Genomic DNA, 21,269 nt, shown 5'->3' on the forward strand with positions numbered 1-21,269 from the left:
CACACCACAATATATAAGCGTACACAGTCACTTCACAATTTCCACAGCCAAAAGTAATTTTGATTTTATATGAATTGAGAGTTCAACTTTTTTTTGTTCTAATAAAACGAAAAAGTATGAGAAATTCTCATCATGCTGTGTTCTCTGTTCTTGTCCTATTTCTTGTGTCCTCTCTTCTTGGCTCGTCATTAGCAGCAAAGCTCTGCAACAACGACGGCGACAGTGGTTGTTTCCGGTCTAGGGTTTTGGCTGCGCAACGAGCTGATCGAGTGAAGGAGCTTCCGGGACAACCGCCGGTGAAATTCCGGCAATACGCCGGTTACGTGACGGTGAATGAGACACATGGAAGAGCACTATTCTATTGGTTCTTTGAAGCCACTCATAATCCAAACAAAAAGCCTCTTCTTCTTTGGCTCAATGGAGGTAAACTTACTCACATCCACTCGTTGTTTTTCTGTACCCGGCTCGGTCTCACGATTATATTCCTAAATTCTTGGAGTCAAAAGTCATGGTGAAAGGATATTTTAGTTGTTTAAGTGTGTGTATCATGCTTCTTGTGCATTTCATCTACTTGTTATTGAATTTCGTAATAAACGGAGGGTTACATTTGATGCACCCTTTTTATTTTCTGAATTTGGAAACTATTTATGTACAAAATAAAAGTTTAATGAGGATTACAAAGATAATAAATAAATAGGAATGTATGTAATCCTTTGTATGCACGGAGACAAAAGGTTACAGAGAGAGAGAATATTAGGTGAAGCTTCCTAATAGTAAGACCTGTCTCATTTGGCACGATGTCAAAATCAATGAAACGTTATGTGGTTAATAATTACCATCATCACCATTATATATGATGAGTTTTGGTTCTATTGGTTGAAATTTAATTTTGGAAGCTTGCAATGATTCAACATGCTTGTTACTTGTTGGTTGTTACATGATCCTATATTATTATATGCTCTTTATTTTATTTTATTTTCTGGGTGCAATCCTTTATCCTCTTTTCGACTCATGTGCTATATAGTATAATTATTATAAATAACAATTGGCTAAACATAACAACATTCCCCATTGTAGTCTAAGAGATATCATCGCTTAACTTTAAGACGATTTTTTTTCTTCTTAATTTCGACAATGGATGATATTTAACATGCATCCATAAATACGATATCTAATCCACATATTTGAACGTTCCATCATGCTCTGTGTTGTATATGTTTATGGTTTGTTTTAATAGATGCTTCAAATGCTTGATTTTAACGTCATTTTAAGAAATTTTATTTATATAATATAAAAATAATAAAGGTAAAAAATCTAAATTTGGATGAAAAGTGTCATTAAATCATTTGATATGGACTAAGAAAGTGTTTAGTATAGTACTATATTTTAAGCCTGTGTTAGCGTAACATGTTGGTGAAAGAATGTAAGGTAATTAGTAAATTACATGTGTATATATATAATATATAAATTGGTTCATAAGCATGTGATGGATATAAAATTTATGTCGACGTTATATATACTCCCTAGTCCCTCCACATATTTAGGCTTTTATAGGCTCCCGTGGGCTCATGCGCCCTTTACTTTAATAGTAAGGCACAGTAATTATTGACAAAAAAGGTTATGCATCATCTATCAAAAGTCAATTACATGAAAATTATACGGTCCATTTCATCATTATTCGAAACTATACACATGGTCCATGCACGTATGCACGCCCTAAAAGTGTCTCAACCTTTTTTCTATTTGTGTGTTTGTTGATAAAAGAAATTTATCATCATAAAGAAACAAACCCCTTAAATTAATTTAAATGGACCCAATATGCAATAATAGTGAATAGAAAGTAAACTAGAAAGTGGAAGAGTAGGCCTAGATCACTTAAGTTTTTGGTAATTACGTTCGAAAAATACAAAATATATAATGTGATCAGTTAATATTAAAACTGAGGATTCCATGGTAAAAATTAAATGTAACTAGGACCGGGATGTTCATCGGTCGGATTTGGAGCATCAGAAGAGCTCGGACCATTCTTTCCTCAAAATTCGACTCAGCCTAAGCTCAAGCTAAATCCATACAGCTGGAACAAAGGTAGACATATTCATAAATTTTTCAGAATATATTCGAATCTATTAATTTCATCACTACAACTGAAATAATCCTTTTGAAAATATGATATGAAGCGGCGAATTTGTTATTCTTGGAATCTCCGGTGGGAGTTGGATTCTCCTACTCTAACACAAGCCGTGATATAAGCGAACTCGGCGATTCCATCACAGGTTCAATCTCTATTTTATCAGTTTATAAATAAAGTGTTCATTTTTTTTTTTTGGTAAGTAAATTAAGATTGTGTAACCAGCGAAAGACTCGTACACCTTCCTCGTCAACTGGTTCAAGAGATTCCCTCAGTACAAGTCGCACGACTTTTACATCGCAGGAGAAAGCTATGCCGGTAATGTCAACTTCAAAAAACTTTGTCTCTTAAGTATGACGTCATTTCTACAAGTGGTATAAATATAAGTTAAAATGTATGTTTGCATGGGATTAGGCCATTACGTTCCTCAACTTTCGGAGTTCGTCTACAACCAAAACAAGATTGCATCCAAGAACGACTTCATTAACCTCAAGGGTCTAATGGTCAGATATTTCTGAAAATCACTAAATTAAATCAATAACTAGTAGCTTATTAAGGATCATGATGAATTTGACATGTATATATACAGATAGGAAACGCGTTGTTGGACGACGAAACGGATCAAAAGGGGATGATAGATTACGCATACGATCACGCGGTGATATCAGACGGATTGTACCAGAGAGTGAATCAGCACTGCGATTTCAAACTAGAGCACGTGTCCAAAGAATGCGATGGAGCTTTAGATGAGTATTTTGATGTATACAAGATTCTTGACATGTACAGTCTCTACTCTCCCAAGTGTGTCCCTTCCACCGGTAACTCCTCCATTTCTCAATCCGTCGCCGGAAACCGCCACCTTCCTGCTGCCCGAGGCCTCTTTCGGCCTCGTCTCGTCTCCCACAATGTAATTTTTTTTCTTCTTTTTTCACTTATAGTTTTTTCTTTCTTTTTGTAACGGGTTTGACTTGACCGGTTTACATATACAGGAGGGATGGAGGAAGATGGCGGCCGGGTACGATCCATGTGCATCCGAGTATACAGAAAAGTATATGAACAGGAGAGATGTTCAAGAGGCACTTCATGCAAATGTCACCAACATCCCTTACCCTTGGACTCATTGCAGGTATTATCATGATGTTCAATCTGTTTTTCGGTTACGTGTTATGTAGAGTTTGAAGATTTATTTTTTTTCAATGAAATATAAAAACCTCATATAGTTAATTTTTTTTTTTTTTAATTCGGTTTTCAAACATACTCTTAAGGACTTAATCTATTGATTTTTTATTTCCGTTGCTTGGTTATGGTTTGTTAGGATATATGAAAAGGGAACTGAAACGGTTTTGACCAAATCAAAAAAAAAAAAAAAAAGGATCAACGCAGTGTATGTCAAACCTAAATATTACTCCTACTAGCTAGCTCTCAGTATCATAGTTTAACCAAAAGGGTGATAAAATGTTTGATAAATCGGATATTTTGTGTTCGATCCTAAGCCAATACATGAACCTTAAACTATATATATGTGCAGCGATCGTATCTCGTTTTGGTCTGACGCTCCCGCTTCCATGCTTCCTACTTTAAGAACACTTGTTTCAGCCGGATTACGTGTTTGGGTTTTCAGGTATATAACACTTAATTAGTCAATTGGTGAATTTTTCACGTTAGAATTTGACTGAATAGTAGCGATAACCGGTTTAAAAAATTATGGTGAAAAAGTGGGGATACAGACGGAAGAATACCGGTGACCGCAACCAGATACTCATTAAAGAAGCTTGGTCTTAAGACAGTCCAAGACTGGACTCCTTGGTACACCAACAAACAACAGGTTTGGTTCATATACTATTAAGTTATTTTATTTATTCTTGAGTAAAAGTGTGTGATATTGATCATTGACTAAAAAATGAAAAAAAAATAAAAGGTCGGAGGGTGGACGGTGGAGTACGACGGGCTAATGTTTGTGACGGTGAGAGGAGCGGGACACCAAGTTCCGACATTTAAACCTAGAGAGGCTCTTCAGCTTCTTCACCATTTTCTTGCTAACAAGAAACTTCCTTCTTTCCCCTTTTAAACCTTTAATTAATTCTCTACATACCCCCTGCAGATTCTATATTGATGATCCCCATATAATTCTTAAGAAAATTAATAAACAGATTTGAGCCAAAAACAGGCCATTATTAGAATTGTATATATGGCTCTTGCTCTTCGCGTTTTACTTGTTTCTTGTGTTACGACGACATCAGAAACTCTCCTTTCTTGGATATTTCTTTCACAAAAACCCAAGAACTACTACACAACTCTAAGCTTATATATAAAGTGTAAGAACAATCCAGATGTCAATATAAAGGATGCCTCTATAAAACATGTTAATAAATGAGTAAAAACTCATCAGATGGCCACATAAATGGTACCATTTCTCAGTTTACAGTCTATGTATGTTTGCAATAATTATTCATGTACATCTAATATTTGGGTGGACGATTAGGGGACATCATAGATTCACAATGGCAAAGTCACTTGACTACAACATCATCGCACTAAACACACATTTTTTTATTGATTTATTGTTAACATAACATATAAAAGAAATTAATATCGATATCATGTAACGAAAGAGTACGTACTTTTGATACAAAACTATTTAGACGACAATCTTATATATTACATAAAAAGCCCTCGCCTGAGTCTTTCGCAATCGACGAGATAAGCGAAGCCATAAGCAAGATTCATGAGAGTCGCGTCGTGAAGCTCCTGATTAACCGTCGCAGTCGCGTCCGTCGAGAAGAAAACCCTATAACCCCTCACAAACGCCTCACGCGCCGTCGTCTCACAGCACAGATTCGTCATCACTCCAATCACGATCACCTCCTCAACCCCGATCTCCACCAGCTTTTCCTGGAGACGCGTGTTGTGGAACGCGCCGTACGTGCTCTTCTCCACGACCTCGTCTGGTCCGCTTACCTGGCGATCGATCTCCGGGATGATCTTGGAATCGGTGGTTCCGTCGAGGATGATATCGCCGTTCCACCACTCGCCGAGCATGCCGAGGTCAGTAGTAGCGGATTTGTGGATGTGGCGCGTGAAGAAGACGGGGATAGAGGCGCGTCGGCAGAGGTCGATGGTGGTGAGAGCGTTGAGGAGGATGGGCTTGGCCATGGAGGAGAAGTAGTTCTGCATATCGATGACGAGCAGAGCTGCGTTTTGGGGATTCGGGTCTCGCTTTCTTGTCTCGTACTTTCTCGACGATGAAGCCATTTTTTTGCCGCTCTTCTTGTTCGGTGGAGATACACTACTTTGGGAACTGAAGACAGAGAGGGTTGAAGTTTCTAGTTACGATTATTGGGCCAAAATTATTGGGCCCAGTGTTATATAAAGTGGGCCTAGCCCAAGTATGACATTCCTGATTCTAGTTTTGATTCTGAAAGTTGGTTTTCGACCATATTGGTGGTTATTGCTTATTCAGGCATGATTCAGTATAAGCATTTGTTTGTTGTATAGTATAATCTTCGTTGTTACATATGTTTAACATGCAGGTAAACAAGTACCTGCGCTAAAAAAGGATTTGCTGTACATATATATATATTTATCTAACGAGCCTATGTTTCTTTATCTTCTTGCTTGGATTGGATAGCTTCCACAAGTTGGAGTAGCATTGCACCAATGAAGTACCAGGTTATCCCGGCTAATAAAATCTGCTGCCATGGGCTGTTAACTATGGATAACGCCAGAGAGCCACCGATATGGTCACTGAGCTCAGTTGCTCTGTAGCTGGCTTGGAACTGAACCAGGAACACTGCTACTGTGGCTGTTCCAATTGGAAATTTCTTTATCCTGAACTTCTCTCTTCTAAATTCTCTTCTAGTAGTAGAATTCTCTTCTAATGGAGATTTCTTATGAGTCACTTGCGGAATCGAGGTAGTCTTGGAACTGCTATTGTTTTCGGATGAGGGAAGTGCTTGGTTTGATGGAATCCAATAATCTTCTCTGACAAGGGAAGCTGGTCGTTTTTCTTTGGTTTTCCCTCTCTGTTCTGCTTCTTTCATTGCTGCCACAGCATCTTGAAGCTTTCTGATATCAGGATCAGCCGATTTTTTTCGTTTGGTAAAAGTGAGGCTCATGTTTGAATCTGAACTCAACGGTTTTGAGTATGGTGATGATCTCCAGTATAGCCAACTGGAAATAGACCTAATTGCCTCTACTGCTCTCATTCTTACTTCACTCTGCAAGTCCCTCTCCTGCGCAAAACATCTCAACACAAAACTAATTATTATCTGACTTGGTGAAGTTTATAATAACTTGGCTTTTATTTCTGCTAAGGACAATGGGAAAAACTCACCTGAGAGCTCTCTCTTGTGGTTCTACTCATGGCTTCTGCGTATCTTTCCTGGAACTTCTTGACATCAACAAAAACATTGGAGACACGCTCGCCAACAGTGTTTCCAACACCGATCCTCACTTTACCTCGAGGTTGTTTTGACATAAGGAACTCCAATGGCGCAAGGTCAGATCTCTCCACCATTCTGCACAATCTCATCAAGAATCAATCATACTTGTGCATATACAGATGGAAAACATCTTACCATCAGTATGTTGCTTACGAAATGCAGTCTATTGGACAAGCTTCGATGGCTTCTTTGATTTTGGGTTCAGGATCAGCCCATTGAGCGACAACTCTGGCTCTCCCGTGAGCTGTTTCGATAGCAAATGTTCTCTCTGCAATCAGCGCACACTTCAAGCAACCAACGCACTTGACCTCGTCCACAAACACAGCTCGTTGCTCAGTCTCTGATCCACACCAAACCGAGTAGATCGGTTTTCCTGTGTAGCCTCTTAGTTCTTCCAATTTTGCTTGCTCCTGCAACAAGCAATCGTATTTACTTGATTTGGCCTTTTTTACAAAAAGTCAAAGAAAGCAATATGAGAATTATAACCTTATCATAGGCTTGGCGAGAGATCGGATCAGATAGAAGCTTGTAAGCCTCGTTGAGGATTATGGCCATATCGTGGCCTGGGACTCCTGCGATATCTGGATGACATCGTTTCTGCAGAGAACGATAGGCTGCTTTGATCTGAGACTTATCGGAGCTCCGGTCAATACCCAAGAGATCGTAGAGATCGAGGTCTGTTATAGACGATGATGAAGAAGTAGCTCTACACTTGAGCTTGAGTGGTGATCTAATGGTTGTCAGCTTTTGAGTTGTGGTACATGGCCATATAGTAGACGACGGTGGAAGAGTCGTCGGAGTAAGGATAGTCGGCGACATTTTGTTCTCTCTGGCTCCTCTGCTCCGGACGGTGGATGGAAATTGAAAATATCTATTGGTAAGCTATTTTTCCATCTCTCTGGGAAGATATTTAATTTGAGACGCATAAAGAAAATTCCAAAATGAGTCTATTGTTAGGGGTTATTGAATTTGAGAAACAAAAAAATTGAGCACGAAAATTGAATTAAAGCCGACCAAAAGTTGTTTCGTGGCAATAGAAAGAGTTGAAACTTTTTGTGATGTTATCCATTCATAGGAATAAAAGTTTTAAGGCTGAGAATCATCAATCATGGCGTAAAATATCATAATTTTGTTTTAATCCTTGAAAATTTGTCGACGCTTCATGGCTATTGTGACGATTAATATTTTGGATATCTAATTTTTGGTTTCGATTTCAGAAGATCCTAGTAATTTAATGAGAAACCTTGCCACACTAAAACTTTCTATTGAAAAAAATACATTATGATAATAAATACTTTCCTGAACAATTTTGTATGGGCTTTTGAAAAGGAAATTCTCAAATCTGGGGCTTTAATATCCAATTAATTAGGCCCATAAGCTTTCTCACTTTGCACGGTCGACCAGGATCGCTGCAAATTCTTTTTTTTTCCATTTCGCGTATAGGGTTCTTCACTACGAGATTCGGATCATCGAAAGCCATGGCTAGGCAGGTCACGAGACTTCTCGGATCTCTCTCGTCCAAAGTTCGTTCTTCCGGCGGCGTCTCAGAGGTGTACCCTTCATGCTGCTATCTCACTTCGTTGACACAGTCTCGCTCCTTCGGGACGACTCCTCCGCCTCCTGCGGCCGTTTTTGTCGACAAAAACACCCGAGTCATCTGCCAGGGTATCACCGGAAAGAACGGGACTTTCCACACTGAACAAGCTATTGAATACGGCACCAAAATGGTATTGTATTTTAAGAAATTACATAAATTCATTGTACTACTAACTGGCAATTTCGATTGAAAGTTTTGTTATTTTGCCAATTTTCATTTCACAGTTGAACTCTACGAGCTTACTTTGATCAGAACTGTTCTCGTTTCTGCTGGACACGATCCCTTACTATATCATTTCCCAAATTGAACTTGGAATTTGGTTGATTGCATCAATTTGTGCACTCGCTCTGTAGATGAAAGGTGTGTATTTGCTGAGAGTATGTTTCAAAGCTTGTGATAAGCTAATTTTAGGTTGTGTTGTTCGCTAATAGGTAGCAGGAGTGACACCAAAGAAGGGTGGAACAGAACATTTGGGTCTCCCTGTATTTAACACCGTTGCTGAAGCTAAGGCTGAGACTAAAGCTAATGCCTCTGTGATTTACGTTCCTGCTCCTTTCGCTGCTGCTGCTATCATGGAAGGTGTGGCTGCTGAGTTAGATCTTGTTGTTTGCATTACTGAAGGGATTCCTCAGCATGATATGGTGATAGTTGTTACGCTTTCGTTTTCTTTTTGTGATGTCTGCTTCTATGCTTAGTCGATAGGTTTGCACAAGTAATATAAGTGGCTCTACTGATTACTGTGACTTTTGTAATGTAGGTTCGTGTTAAGGCTGCTCTTAACAGTCAATCAAAAACTAGGCTGATTGGTCCTAATTGCCCTGGTATTATCAAACCTGGTGAATGCAAGATTGGGATCATGCCTGGATACATCCACAAGCCGGGAAAGATAGGGATTGTTTCGCGATCCGGAACATTGACATATGAAGCTGTAAGGTTCTTTGTGTTGCCTTCATGTTTGGCTCTCTTTGTCTGTCTTTCTCAACATTAATCTTCATGGCCTGTGGCTTTCTTCTAAATCCAGATGGCTTAGTGATCAATTATAGAGTTACTACCTTTGTTCTTTTTTTCACCTAAGAACCGATTCTCCTTCCCATTGTTAGATTAAGCTTTCGCCGATGAGAGTTTTGTTAATTCGTGTGATGAGAGTTTTTATAAGGATTTCTAATGGTTGCTAATTTGGTTATCTTTCATGCAGGTTTTCCAAACAACTGCAGTAGGTCTGGGGCAATCTACATGTGTAGGAATTGGTGGGGATCCTTTTAACGGCACAAATTTTGTTGACTGCTTGGAGAAGTTCTTTGTTGACCCTCAAACAGAAGGTCTCGGTTTCTGGACACCAAAATTTCAAATTTTTTTTTTCATTTGACTAACTTATTCGCTTTTCCTGTTTTTTTATCTTACTCTCATTACTGAAAGACTCCAGCGTTTTTTTTGTGACTAAGAAAGAACTGACTTATTTTCAGGTATCGTTCTCATTGGAGAAATCGGTGGTACTGCGGAAGAAGATGCCGCTGCTTTGATAAAGGTAACCGCAATGCATATCTCTTGAGATGCCATTTTTAGATGATCGAGAGTAAAAACATGTCCTGTTTTTTTTTTTATCAAACAGGAAAGTGGGACAGACAAGCCTGTAGTTGCTTTCATTGCTGGACTTACTGCACCACCCGGTCGTCGAATGGGTCATGCGGGAGGTAAACAAGCCTTACTCGGCTCGTTTATTCATTTACTGTTTCTTTCTCACTCAACCACGTGGTTAAATCTTGTTTTGTTTTGTATCGATGAAGCCATTGTCTCCGGCGGTAAGGGCACGGCTCAAGACAAGATTAAGAGCCTAAGAGACGCTGAAGTTAAGGTGGTTGAGTCACCAGCTAAGATTGGTGCGGCGATGTTTGAGCTTTTTCAAGAAAGAGGTCTTTTGAAGTAGAAAGTTAATTAATATCCCATATTGTGATCAATCAGCGAACCTCTCTAATAACAAAGAGTTTGCAAAGATGAGAGAAAGGCAAAACCCCAAATTTCATTGCCATGGATCAACATTTTTGGGGTTGTTTCTCTCGCTAAAAGATTATTGCAGAGAGATGGTGTCTCTTTTTGATGCCATTCTATTTTGGAGTTTATTGAAATTGGCCCCTGTTTCTTTTGTTTTTATTTTCTTTATATTACAACAAGAAACGAGAATAAAACAATTTCACGAATTTCTTCTTCTATTGAGCATCAAATCAGTACATTTTTCTAATTAACGATGTGTTAAATTTCAAAACAAAAATATATTTAAAGAAACCTGTCTAATTGTGTTTCATATCATTCTCTTAATCACTTTTTAGTTTTTATTAACTCTAAATTTGAACATGTCGGTGTTCAGGAATATTTTTCAGTAGAGATGTAAATAACTTACGATCAACTGTGTATATGTTTTAAAAAATAATTAAAGATGTTGACAAACAAAAAAGCTAACAAAACTAAGAATATGTAGAAAAGTATTTATTAGAAAACAAATGAATGACATATCATGTTTACAAAACGAAAAAGTGTACATATAGTTGTATTCCAACAAAAAAAACAACAATTACCTCTAAAAATTACACTCGAGCCAAAAAAAAAAAAATTGTTAGCTTCGTAAATGATACATAAGAGATGACTCATAAAGTTGTTTTACATAGGAATATAACTAAAATGTGAATGACTTTTAAGAAAGAAGACAAAACAAAAGAGAAGAGGTCTACTCGGTCCTAGTTAATCAATGGTAATCCATGAGAGGTTCTCATTAATATTAATGATAATCGCATAAAGACGCTGACGTCAACTGAACCATCTCACTGTAACGTGTAATTATATGTCATATGATTTACTCTTTCTCCGTCTAAAGTTTGCGTAAGCCTCAACAAGAAAAATCAAAACATTTATCAATTAATTAGGGATATTACTAAAAACGAAAGTTTTTTTTTAAAAAAAAATTAACCCCAATAATTACATATCTGCTATATACAGAAGAGTGGGATAGTTGGAATGACAAAAATAGGCTTGGACCCAACTCTTCCTCTCTAATCATTAGTTTCCTAATATAGAAACCATAACATGTTTCCTGTGAGTCTCTGACAGGACAGACGAGACGACTACTCACGAGTTCTCGATCTCTCTACTTCCTTAAAAATCCTATATGACCCAAAATTCAAAGGAAAAGACTTTACAATTCAAACGGACTGATATGACATGTATATATTGCTTAGACCATTGCGCTCATCACGTTTCTTCAATTAGCAAGGCAATTTCCATTGATAAGGATCTAAGCACGTCACATAAGTACATTATCTACGCCACTTCATTAAGGAGTGCGTTAATCCTTTCGTTACTTAATCGACAATATGATATTCATCAATTTTATTTGGCGTATTTGTTACAAGAATGATTCTTGATATGCATATCATCAGACAATTCTGTTCTCAATCTGATGATGTAGCTAGCGGCTGATTACCTTATGGTGTTTCTATATACTATAGTCTATATCACATTGTTAGAAAACTCTAATAATAACTCGAGGATCTGAATGCCAATTTCCTTTTCAGAAGTTCAATAAGTTCGATTTTCAGCATAAAAGATAAAAACAAATCATCAAAAGAGAAACATTCAGAGGTCATCCCATAAAATTTACACTAAATATACTGGAAATCCTAATTCCTTTCTTGTTTGCCTTGCTTTGTGCGTTAGTGGTGCTGTATAAATATTTTTACAGAATTATAACAATTAGTGTTACTTCCTACTTTAATTGTAAAAGAGCGTGCCATGGACGGTACTTTAACCATCACAGATTTTAATTAGATTTCGTTATATTGAAGTTGAAATTAGGCAATACAACTCAAATTGATAGGAAATGATCTATAATTATCACAAATAATCCAGCAAATTCTATAATGGTTTATTGTTAGAAGTGCTCGCATTTTTAGAGATTCCAAGGTTCAAATTAAACCCCGATCATACTATCATACGTAAAATGGTTGTTTTAACAAAAGTACACACATAAGCTGATGTTACTGTTACCAAAGAGAAAAGAAGAAGAAGAAGCTGATGATACTCTTTAAAAAAAGGGAACAAAGGGCGCTTATAGAGGTAGAAGAGGTGGGTAAGAAAACTTTAAAATAAAGTCACTTTCAAGCATTGTTACACTTTGTCCTTTCCCATTTGGCTAGTCTCTCTCTTTTGCCTTTTGCCTTTTGTGGTAACTCTGTTTTCCTTATAACATCGTTTCATTAAGTTTCCATTTATGGATTCTTTTCTAGTTGCGTCATGCATGGCAGATCAAAGAAATTAGTGGTTCGAGTTTTGACTAAAACGGTCTTTTTTGCTAAAGAAATTAGCGGTTCGAGATCTGACACTACCATTAGGTCCATCACATGTTACAATTAAACATTTAGCTCAATATTTTAATTTTTGATAGATACAGTTACTTCAAATTTAGTTTTACAAAACCTTAAATCCTGTCTATATTGAAAGGGAATATGTGAAGGATTTTTAATACAATTTTAGCATATATACGAAACGTAAGTTGTGACCGTGGTATGCGGTATTCCATAATGCTGTAACATTTCAAACCCTAAGAAATTGTTGATATTAAATAGATAAGCCATTTGTTATTGTGCTCTGTTCTTTTTCGGTCCCATGTTTTTTTTTTTTTGTTCGTGTTGATGCTGGTTTGTACTCGATTTAGTGTTTTCATAGGGTCTTTGAGTCTTTTAGAGGTTTTCAGTAGTTTGGTTTTTCTCTGAGTTTATAACTTTCTGGGTCAGCTTTGACGTCTTTAGTTTTCTTGGGTTCAATCGTAGTAACGTTTTGGTCCAGCCAGCAGTAAAGCTTATGGTTCGCTTGTTTTTTTGTCAGCGATCCTTAATTTCGTTATGTTAGATCTATTTGGGGTACTTATAGTCGAGTTTATGTTGTTTGTTTAGTACCTTTTGTTTATTTTCGCTCAGATATTGTTTCTCTTGGACTTTCCTTTTGGAAGATAAAATCCTATCAGCTTTGTATATAGAAACCGTATTTCACATTTTCATTCTTATTAATAATATTCATTTTTGTAACATCTGTTTCTAATAAAAATCATATGACAAAATAAAATTAAATGATAGGCATTTGCATTGCCTAATTTACCGAAAAGTATGTTTTTTTTACATTAAAAATTATATATGTAAGAAAGTAGGAAAAAAAAAGAGAAAGCGAAACCCAACTAGAAAATGTTGTGAGCTGAATCATTAACAAAACAAAAAATGGCGAGCTAAAAATTTAACAAAACAAAAAAAATGGTGAGCTGAAAATACACGCCACACACAGCATTATATTGAAAAGAGAAAGTGTAATTAAGCACATTCTTCCGCATTAATCTCTCTCCTCTTTGTGTCATCCAACCTCATATACTACTGATCTCCATTTCCAGATCCCCAAGAACACAACTCAACAATAAGTACTTTAAATACTCTCTCTATATATATATATACACACATACACACCTATATATATCTGTCTCTATCTATCTATTTATCACCACACACACACAAACACAAACATACCTTCTCTCGCTTCTCTATAATTCACACATCAAGATTCAAGAATCAACCATCCTTGAAATGAATCCTGTAATTAATTCTAGGGTTTCAGATTCTTTTTTTTTTTTTTTTTTGCTATTAACTAGGGTTTCTTTTTAGTTGATCTACCTTGCATATATCTCTTTATGACATAGACATACATGACACTGAATCAGGAGGAAGGGGAAGGGACGAACAAGAGGAAGAGGAGAGAGATGGGAAGAGGGAAAATACAGATAAAGAAGATAGAGAATCAGACAGCGAGGCAAGTGACCTTCTCCAAGAGAAGAAGTGGTCTTATCAAGAAGACTCATGAGCTCTCTGTTCTCTGCGATGCTCACATCGGTCTCATCGTCTTCTCTGCCACCGGAAAGCTCTCCGAGTACTGCTCCGACCCACCCAGGTTTACTTCTTCTTCTTCTAATCTTCTTCTTCTTCTTCTTCTTCTTCTTCTTCTTCTTCTTCTCTCTCTCTCTCTCTATATCAAATTAGGGTTTCAGAGATCTATACATACATGTGTATATATGTTTTGATCTAATTAAATGAGTAAAGAGATATGTAACTCGTGCTTGTGAACAGACAGTTTTCATCATTAGTTTCTGAAGTATAGCAGGTACCATGAATAATAATATACTATGTCTTAAGATTTTAATTTGGCCCAGAAGTTAAGGATATCTCTGATGCTTTATATTTATTCTTGCAGTGTTTAATTTGTATATATGTGCACATGCATGTATATAATCATTGTTTATAGATATGGGCAAATTCTATATTTTCTACAGATGCCAAACAGATAGATGTTTCTGCAAATACTTGACATTTCTCGATCAATTCAAAAAAGAAAAACATTTCTTGATCAACCTTTTTCATAAAAAGATCTCAATTTGTGCAGTATATTGTGTGAAATATTTATAACATATATACGTACATATATATAAGTATTTTTTTATGTAAGTCTTATTTTTAATGATTCGATACAAGTACAATTAATTTGAAAGGGTTGTTAACTTAAGTTTTTAGATCTAAGTTATGGATGATGTCCCAAAAAAAATAATATATATAAGTTATGAACCAGAAGACGAACATATAGCCTTATAATATGATGAGACGAAAAATATGCTTATAGTTTTTTGTTTTGGTAAAATGCTTATAGTTTGAAGTTTGCTTTCACAAAACAAAGATGGGGAAACCACCTTTTACTTTTGTTTTTTTTGTAACCAATATTTTTGGCCAAAATATAGATCCTAATAGTGAGAACTATATTCGTTATTTGAGTTGTCTGTTTCCTCCAATAATTATTGAAGTCTTGACGTTGTTAAGATTAAAGATCCTAAATTAATCACAAATTATTATTACCAATATTGAATAGGATGCCTGAGCTCATTGAACGATACTTGCAGACCAATGGATTGCGACTTCCTGATCCTAATGATGACCGGGTAATATATATACTTATATGTACAAAGAAATAATATTTTCAGAAAAACCAAGAATCATTTGGAGTTTATGTGTGGTGTAAATATAGGAGGAATTGTACCATGAGATGGAAGTACTAAGAAGAGAGACACATAAGCTTGAGTTCCGTCTGCGTCCATACCATGGACAGGACTTAGCCTCCATTCCTCCACACGAACTCGACGGACTCGAGCAACAGCTCGAACATTCTGTCCTTAAAGTCCGCGAGCGTAAGGTAATTAGTGTACTATAAATGTTCATATCAATATATTCCTAAAAATATACTGATTGCAGTTTTTTTTGGTTCTCTCTTTTTCATCTCTACTGTTAATATATTGAAGAATGAGTTGATGCAGCAACAATTGGATAACCTAAACAGAAAGGTCACTCTCTAATCACTATTTTAAGTACTCTTAATTAATTTCCTCTAATTAATGATCTTTTATTCATGCGGGTTTAATGATCTTTTATACATGCGGGTTTAATGATCATTACCGTGTCTATAGAGGCGGATGCTGGAAGAAGATAACAATAATATGTACCGTTGGGTAAGTTTAATTACTAGTTAGAAAATGTTAATTTGTTTGGCACATTTCCGGTTAAATGACATATTTTTCTAATGTATACCGGTGTGGTTAATTATTGCAGCTTCATGAGCATCGTACCGCGATTGAATTTCAGCAAGCTGGGATAGACACCAAACCAGGGGAGTATCAACAGTTTCTAGAGCAGCTTCAGTACTATAATAATCATCAGCAACAACCAAACAGTGTTCTTCAGCTTGCTACGCTTCCTTCTGAGATTGATCCTAATTACCATCTCCAGCTTGCTCAGCCTAATCTTCAAAACGATCCAACGGCCAAAATTGATTAATCCTCAACAGAGCTACACTTTCTTTGTGGAGACAAATGAATGAAGTTCTCATATCTTTCTTTGATTACCTATTGTTGATTAGCCAATGCCTTCTTTTGTGTCTGTTTTCTGTGAACCTTGTTTAATTTGAAGTACAATTCCCTTGAGAAACATAGTGGTCACATTTGCCAACTAGAGATCAACTGTTTATGTAATCGCAGATGTGTTCCCATATTATGTTTCTGAAAATAAGGTTTATAAACATTATAATATATTTTATTTGGAAACTTAATAGTTGGCTATATAAAGACAGAGATATCTGAGCATGTGTAAGAAAGCTAATTAACCTCAGGGTTATAAACTAAAAAAAAAAAACAAACTAATTATTGGCCAAAACAAAAACTGTTGTTCTGTTGTTTCATAGTGAAGATTGACGTTGTTTTGAGTAACGTTAGAGAAGAACAGCAATTTTCCAATAAGCCCCATAAGATTCCGAATGCGAATTTTTCCACAATGCGGATATTGAGATAGCCAGGTTAGACTCAGCTCAATATATAGCTGTCGCTAAAGAGAGAGTGAAACAACACATATGAGTACACACTATTCTTAGATTATTGGCCGAACAAAAGGAAAAATCCAGCTCAGAATCTTTGTATTGTCTAATGGACAAGCTTATCAAATATTTTCACTGAAATTACAGCGTGGATCACAATCCCAAAAATAACTCTTATAAACTCAGCCAAGGTTGAGATAAGAAAATCAATTAACTTTATTTATTTTTCTTACAGAGGAATGCAACGGCGATCAAGAAGCAAGAAAGGAGTTTCGGAAGAACAATCTTCCTTTCCTCTTTTCCTCTTCAATCTTTTCTCATTATAAAGACGAGAAAACTCGAGCTCTTACCTTCTTGACCGCTCGAACAACCATCATCATCATCATCTAAATCCCCCCTCAAAACGCTGCGTTTAAATCCATGGCAGGAGGATCTTTTGTAGCCGAGAGAGGCCATGGAGGAGACTACGAAGAAGGCCGTGTTACTGCTTTTGTCGTGATTACCTGCATTGTGGCTGCAATGGGCGGTCTTCTCTTCGGTTACGATATCGGTATCTCAGGTTTGTTTGTTTCTTCTCAACCAATAAACCAGATTTCTCTCCTTCTCTCTCTGCTTCTTCTCTTCTCATGTAGAAGTATTAAACATGTTTCTCAGGAGGAGTGACATCAATGGAGGAGTTTCTAACGAGATTCTTCCCCGACGTGCTTCGTCAAATGCAGAACGAAACAAGGCACGAAACAGAGTATTGCAAATTCGACAATGAGCTTCTCACTCTCTTCACCTCCTCTCTCTACCTCGCAGCTCTATTCGCCTCTTTCCTCGCTTCAACAGTCACACGGCTTTTCGGCCGGAAAATCTCAATGACGATCGGAAGTCTCTCTTTTCTCTCCGGAGCTCTTCTCAACGGTTTTGCTATCAACCTCGAGATGTTGATCATCGGGAGGTTACTTCTCGGTGTAGGCGTCGGATTCGCTAACCAATCTGTTCCTCTTTACCTCTCTGAGATGGCTCCTGCTAAGATCAGAGGAGCTCTCAACATCGGTTTCCAATTAGCAATCACGATCGGGATCTTAGCAGCGAACCTTGTCAACTACGCGACGCAGAAGCTCACGAACGGGATCGGGTGGAGATTCTCTCTCGGTTTAGCTGGTATCCCTGCTGCTTTAATGCTCGTCGGATCTTTTCTCTTGCCAGAGACGCCAAACTCAATCCTCGAACGTGGAAACAAAGAAGAGGCTAAGAACATACTACAAAAGATCAGAGGAACCATGGAGGTTGATCATGAGTTTATGGATCTTTGCAACGCGAGTGAAACGGCAAAGAGAGTTAAGCGTCCATGGATGAACATAATGCAAGCTCGTTATAGACCGCAGCTTATATTCTGCATCTTTATACCATTCTTCCAGCAGATGACCGGGATTAATGTCATCATGTTCTATGCACCTGTCTTGTTTAAGACCATCGGTTTTGGAAGCGAAGCCTCTCTCATATCGGCAGTGATTACTGGTCTCGTCAATGTCGTCTCTACGATCGTCTCCATCTACTCTGTCGACAAGTTCGGACGTAGAGCTCTGTTTCTTGTAGGCGGTGTCCAGATAATGTTGACCCAGGTGCGTACAAACACTGAAACAGAGTATCCTGCTCTGTTTTAAGAAAAACAGAGTATCCTGCTCTGTTTTAAGAAAAAACAGAGTATCCTGCTCTGTTTTAAAAAAAAACAGAGTATCCTGCTCTGCCTTAAAAACAGAGTATTTAACATAGATTTGTTCTTGCTTCGGTTTCAGATCGCAATTGGTTCGTTGATCGGGTGGAAATTCGGATTGAATGGAGAAGGGTCCTTGTCACATGTGGATGCAGATATACTCTTGGCTTTAATATGTCTTTACGTGGCGAGTTTTGCGTGGTCGTGGGGACCGTTGGGATGGTTAGTGCCGAGTGAGATATGTCCATTGGAAATCAGATCGGCGGGACAATCGTTGAACGTTTCGGTGAACATGTTCTTCACGTTCGTCATTGGACAGTTTTTCTTGACAATGCTTTGCCACATGAAGTTTGGTCTGTTCTACTTCTTCGCCGTCGTGGTCTTGATCATGACGGTTTTCGTTTACTTTTTGTTGCCTGAGACGAAAGGAGTTCCGATTGAGGATATGGGGAGACTGTGGAAGGATCATAGATTCTGGGGGAAGTATACTCTTGATGTTAATGGCGATAATGATGATGATGATGATGTTTATGTTTTTAATTTAAAAGCTTGATTTGATTAAGATTAGTTTGTTAGGATTTGATTAATTTTATTGAAAAAATGCATGTACTTACCAATGTGCGAAATCGAAATGAGGAAAAAATCAATAAAGGGATGTACATATTTTGGGATTCAAACCTTACAACCTTTCTTCTCTTATTAAAACAGTATAACAAACTCTGCCATATTTTGGTTAAACCTAATCATACGGCTAATCCAGATTAATTTAACAACATAGCAAGACTCTATCGTATTTTCGTAAATTAAAGCTTTTTTTTGTTGCTTAAAAAATTAAAGCTTCTTAATTACGAACATTCAGAGCAAATATCTTCGCTAAGTATGGAAATCTGCTGGATAAGCGATCGGTGACTAACATCAGCCCAACCGTTGCGGAACAAAAATACGTATTGCAAAAAGAATTTGATGGATTCAGCCCAACATTAACCAATATGTAGTCAAGTTCATCAAAAATCAAAAGTTTTCATCAATACCATATTAATTAGTTAATTCACCAGAACAAAGAGAAAACAGAAAATGTTTTTCTTTTCATATTCATGCTTAGAAGTGAGAATTACAGTGTTTCTTTATTTTGCAAGTATCTGTATAACTTAACTAACCCTCTTACGAGTCAACTCCCAAAGTCAACCAGTCAACCTCCTATATTAGTTACTTGTTTATAAGAAAATAAAATAAACGTCATGCACATGACTTCTCAATTATCTATTATAATCTGCCTTATTCACTCCAAAACATTCGTGTTAGATTGGGTTTCAAGTTTACAGTACAGTCTTTACAAAAGACTGACATGAGGAGACATCGCTCATGGTTGCATATTTGCCTTGGCTCCGTTCATTAACAATAAGAAGTTTCGTTTGATTAAAATATCTGTTAACGTAGGATAATAATTAAACAAATGCACCTTGCATAGATCATAAGTCATAACTAAATTCTTTTTGCGATATATAAGAAAAAGAAATCTTGATGAGACAAAGTGACAAACGACATAACAAAATATCTCGTTAGTTCTACATTCTATTTAGCAGTTTCTTCTACCTTCAAATATCGGTTTATCCCTAATTAATAATGAAAATTTATCAAATTAATAATTTTTATTGACAAATTTCTTAGTCTATGATTCCGCCTAAACATATGTCGTTTAATCGATATTCTGCATTTTAACATGTTAAAAACGATGTAAGTATATTTTCTTTAATGTACAACATGAAATTTCAAAAATCTTTCATATCGAATTCTCATTCATTCTTATATAAACTGTCATCCATTCTTATACTTCTCTTTTATCATAGATACATTTAAATCATGAAATTGTACATGTCTTTGGGTTTTCATCGTCTTAAACAATCTAGAAAACGAAATATTAGTTATATACTTATATTGATTGATCGATTCAGATTTTTAATTAATTACATCACATTTTTGATCGTGTTGTTTTACGTAGAGACATCCGTTTTTTACTAATCAAAATGCACATGAGTTGTGACGTTACTATTATATATTAACGGAGAGATTAGATTGGGTTTTTAAATGACCTTTATTTTAATTTACTTTATCCCAAAATAAAATAAATGTCATCTCCCTTTAGCCGTTTATACATTTGTGTTAGAGTATCGGTTCAAGTTTACGGTCCAGACTTTACAAAAAGGATACATTACCGGTAAATCTACACATCGCTCATGATTGTAGATTTGCATTGGCTCACAAGAACGGTAAATTGACAATTAAACAATAAGAAAATCCATTTTTAATGGACTACTGTATTTGTTAAGGAACGACAGTTAAAACATATATTAATTAGCAAAAATGCTGGGTGCATAGGTCATAAATAAATTATTGTCGCGAATGACGACATAAGGAAAAAAATCTTGATGACACAAACGACATAACAAAATCTTGCGTATCTGCCAATTGGACTAATCACTCTTTCTTTCTTGACGGCGACTAATCACTTCTTCTCAAGGTCAGACTCGAGGGGAATTATTAAGTTAATGTTCGCTAAAAATAATATATATATATTATATACACACTAAAAATAATACATGTATTATATACACACAAATTAACAAACTCCTTGATAAAGAAATTCAAAATAAATGTAATGTGATTTACGATTGGCCTTGGCTTGCAGCTTATTTGTTGTATATTTATTCGTACGTTTTTACAAATAGATAATTCATCTCACAACCTTTTTTTTGTTTTGTTTTTGATATAAACACAGCCTTATTTATATATTACAAATTGAGTATAGAAGATCTAACTTACTAGATCTTACTACAACGTTTCCTGAAACATATTTAACATTTTAAATATAATATTTCTACGTTTTCAACATGATATGTGCAGTGTGCTGTTATTGTAATATACGAAGCTTCTCCAACTTACGCCAGTTTTCTAATAATATACGAAGAG

General features: G+C 36.4%; 6 protein-coding genes across 7 annotated transcripts; 4 read left to right on the forward strand and 2 right to left on the reverse strand.

Annotated features, from left to right (window-relative positions):
* On the forward strand, window positions 1–4,337 carry LOC18012190 (serine carboxypeptidase-like 34). Its single transcript, XM_006394528.2, has 10 exons — window positions 1–423; window positions 1,975–2,085; window positions 2,178–2,273; window positions 2,354–2,446; window positions 2,543–2,631; window positions 2,718–3,035; window positions 3,118–3,254; window positions 3,657–3,749; window positions 3,845–3,953; window positions 4,047–4,337. Exons 1-10 carry the CDS (start codon window positions 117–119, stop codon window positions 4,194–4,196), a joined length of 1,503 nt encoding a protein of 500 aa, XP_006394590.1. The 5' UTR covers window positions 1–116; the 3' UTR covers window positions 4,197–4,337.
* A 328-nt stretch (window positions 4,338–4,665) lies between these two features.
* On the reverse strand, window positions 4,666–5,516 carry LOC18012191 (nicotinamidase 2). The gene has a single exon (XM_006394529.2). The coding sequence runs from the start codon at window positions 5,378–5,380 to the stop codon at window positions 4,787–4,789; it is 594 nt and encodes a 197-aa protein (XP_006394591.1). The 5' UTR covers window positions 5,381–5,516; the 3' UTR covers window positions 4,666–4,786.
* Window positions 5,517–5,597: 81 nt separating this feature from the next.
* LOC18012510 (chaperone protein dnaJ C76, chloroplastic) lies at window positions 5,598–7,510 on the reverse strand. The gene is made up of 4 exons (XM_006394531.2): window positions 7,057–7,510; window positions 6,724–6,980; window positions 6,462–6,645; window positions 5,598–6,360 (listed from the first exon to the last, which is right to left on the reverse strand). The coding sequence occupies exons 1-4, from the start codon at window positions 7,387–7,389 to the stop codon at window positions 5,722–5,724; spliced, it is 1,413 nt and encodes a 470-aa protein (XP_006394593.1). The 5' UTR covers window positions 7,390–7,510; the 3' UTR covers window positions 5,598–5,721.
* Window positions 7,511–7,992: 482 nt separating this feature from the next.
* Window positions 7,993–10,362, forward strand: LOC18012568 (succinate--CoA ligase [ADP-forming] subunit alpha-2, mitochondrial). Its single transcript, XM_024151100.1, has 7 exons — window positions 7,993–8,297; window positions 8,599–8,808; window positions 8,925–9,095; window positions 9,363–9,486; window positions 9,631–9,692; window positions 9,777–9,858; window positions 9,952–10,362. The coding sequence occupies exons 1-7, from the start codon at window positions 8,049–8,051 to the stop codon at window positions 10,089–10,091; spliced, it is 1,038 nt and encodes a 345-aa protein (XP_024006868.1). The 5' UTR covers window positions 7,993–8,048; the 3' UTR covers window positions 10,092–10,362.
* A 3,122-nt stretch (window positions 10,363–13,484) lies between these two features.
* On the forward strand, window positions 13,485–16,231 carry LOC18012511 (protein TRANSPARENT TESTA 16). 2 transcript variants are annotated; one of them, XM_024151615.1, is made up of 7 exons: window positions 13,485–13,619; window positions 13,917–14,143; window positions 15,110–15,179; window positions 15,266–15,430; window positions 15,537–15,578; window positions 15,702–15,743; window positions 15,844–16,231. In XM_024151615.1, the coding sequence occupies exons 2-7, from the start codon at window positions 13,956–13,958 to the stop codon at window positions 16,066–16,068; spliced, it is 732 nt and encodes a 243-aa protein (XP_024007383.1). In that variant the 5' UTR covers window positions 13,485–13,619; window positions 13,917–13,955; the 3' UTR covers window positions 16,069–16,231. The 2 variants fall into 2 exon arrangements, with proteins under 2 accessions (XP_024007383.1, XP_024007382.1); XM_024151614.1 differs by lacking the exon at window positions 13,485–13,619 and adding an exon at window positions 13,667–13,791.
* Window positions 16,232–17,020: 789 nt separating this feature from the next.
* Window positions 17,021–18,855, forward strand: LOC18012569 (sugar transport protein 11). The gene is made up of 3 exons (XM_006394533.1): window positions 17,021–17,159; window positions 17,255–18,210; window positions 18,385–18,855. Exons 1-3 carry the CDS (start codon window positions 17,021–17,023, stop codon window positions 18,853–18,855), a joined length of 1,566 nt encoding a protein of 521 aa, XP_006394595.1.
* The last annotated feature ends 2,414 nt before the right edge of the window (window positions 18,856–21,269 follow it).

This window comes from Eutrema salsugineum, unplaced genomic scaffold (genome assembly GCF_000478725.1).
Source record: "Eutrema salsugineum unplaced genomic scaffold, Eutsalg1_0 scaffold_6, whole genome shotgun sequence".
Taxonomy (NCBI): Eukaryota; Viridiplantae; Streptophyta; class Magnoliopsida; order Brassicales; family Brassicaceae; genus Eutrema; species Eutrema salsugineum.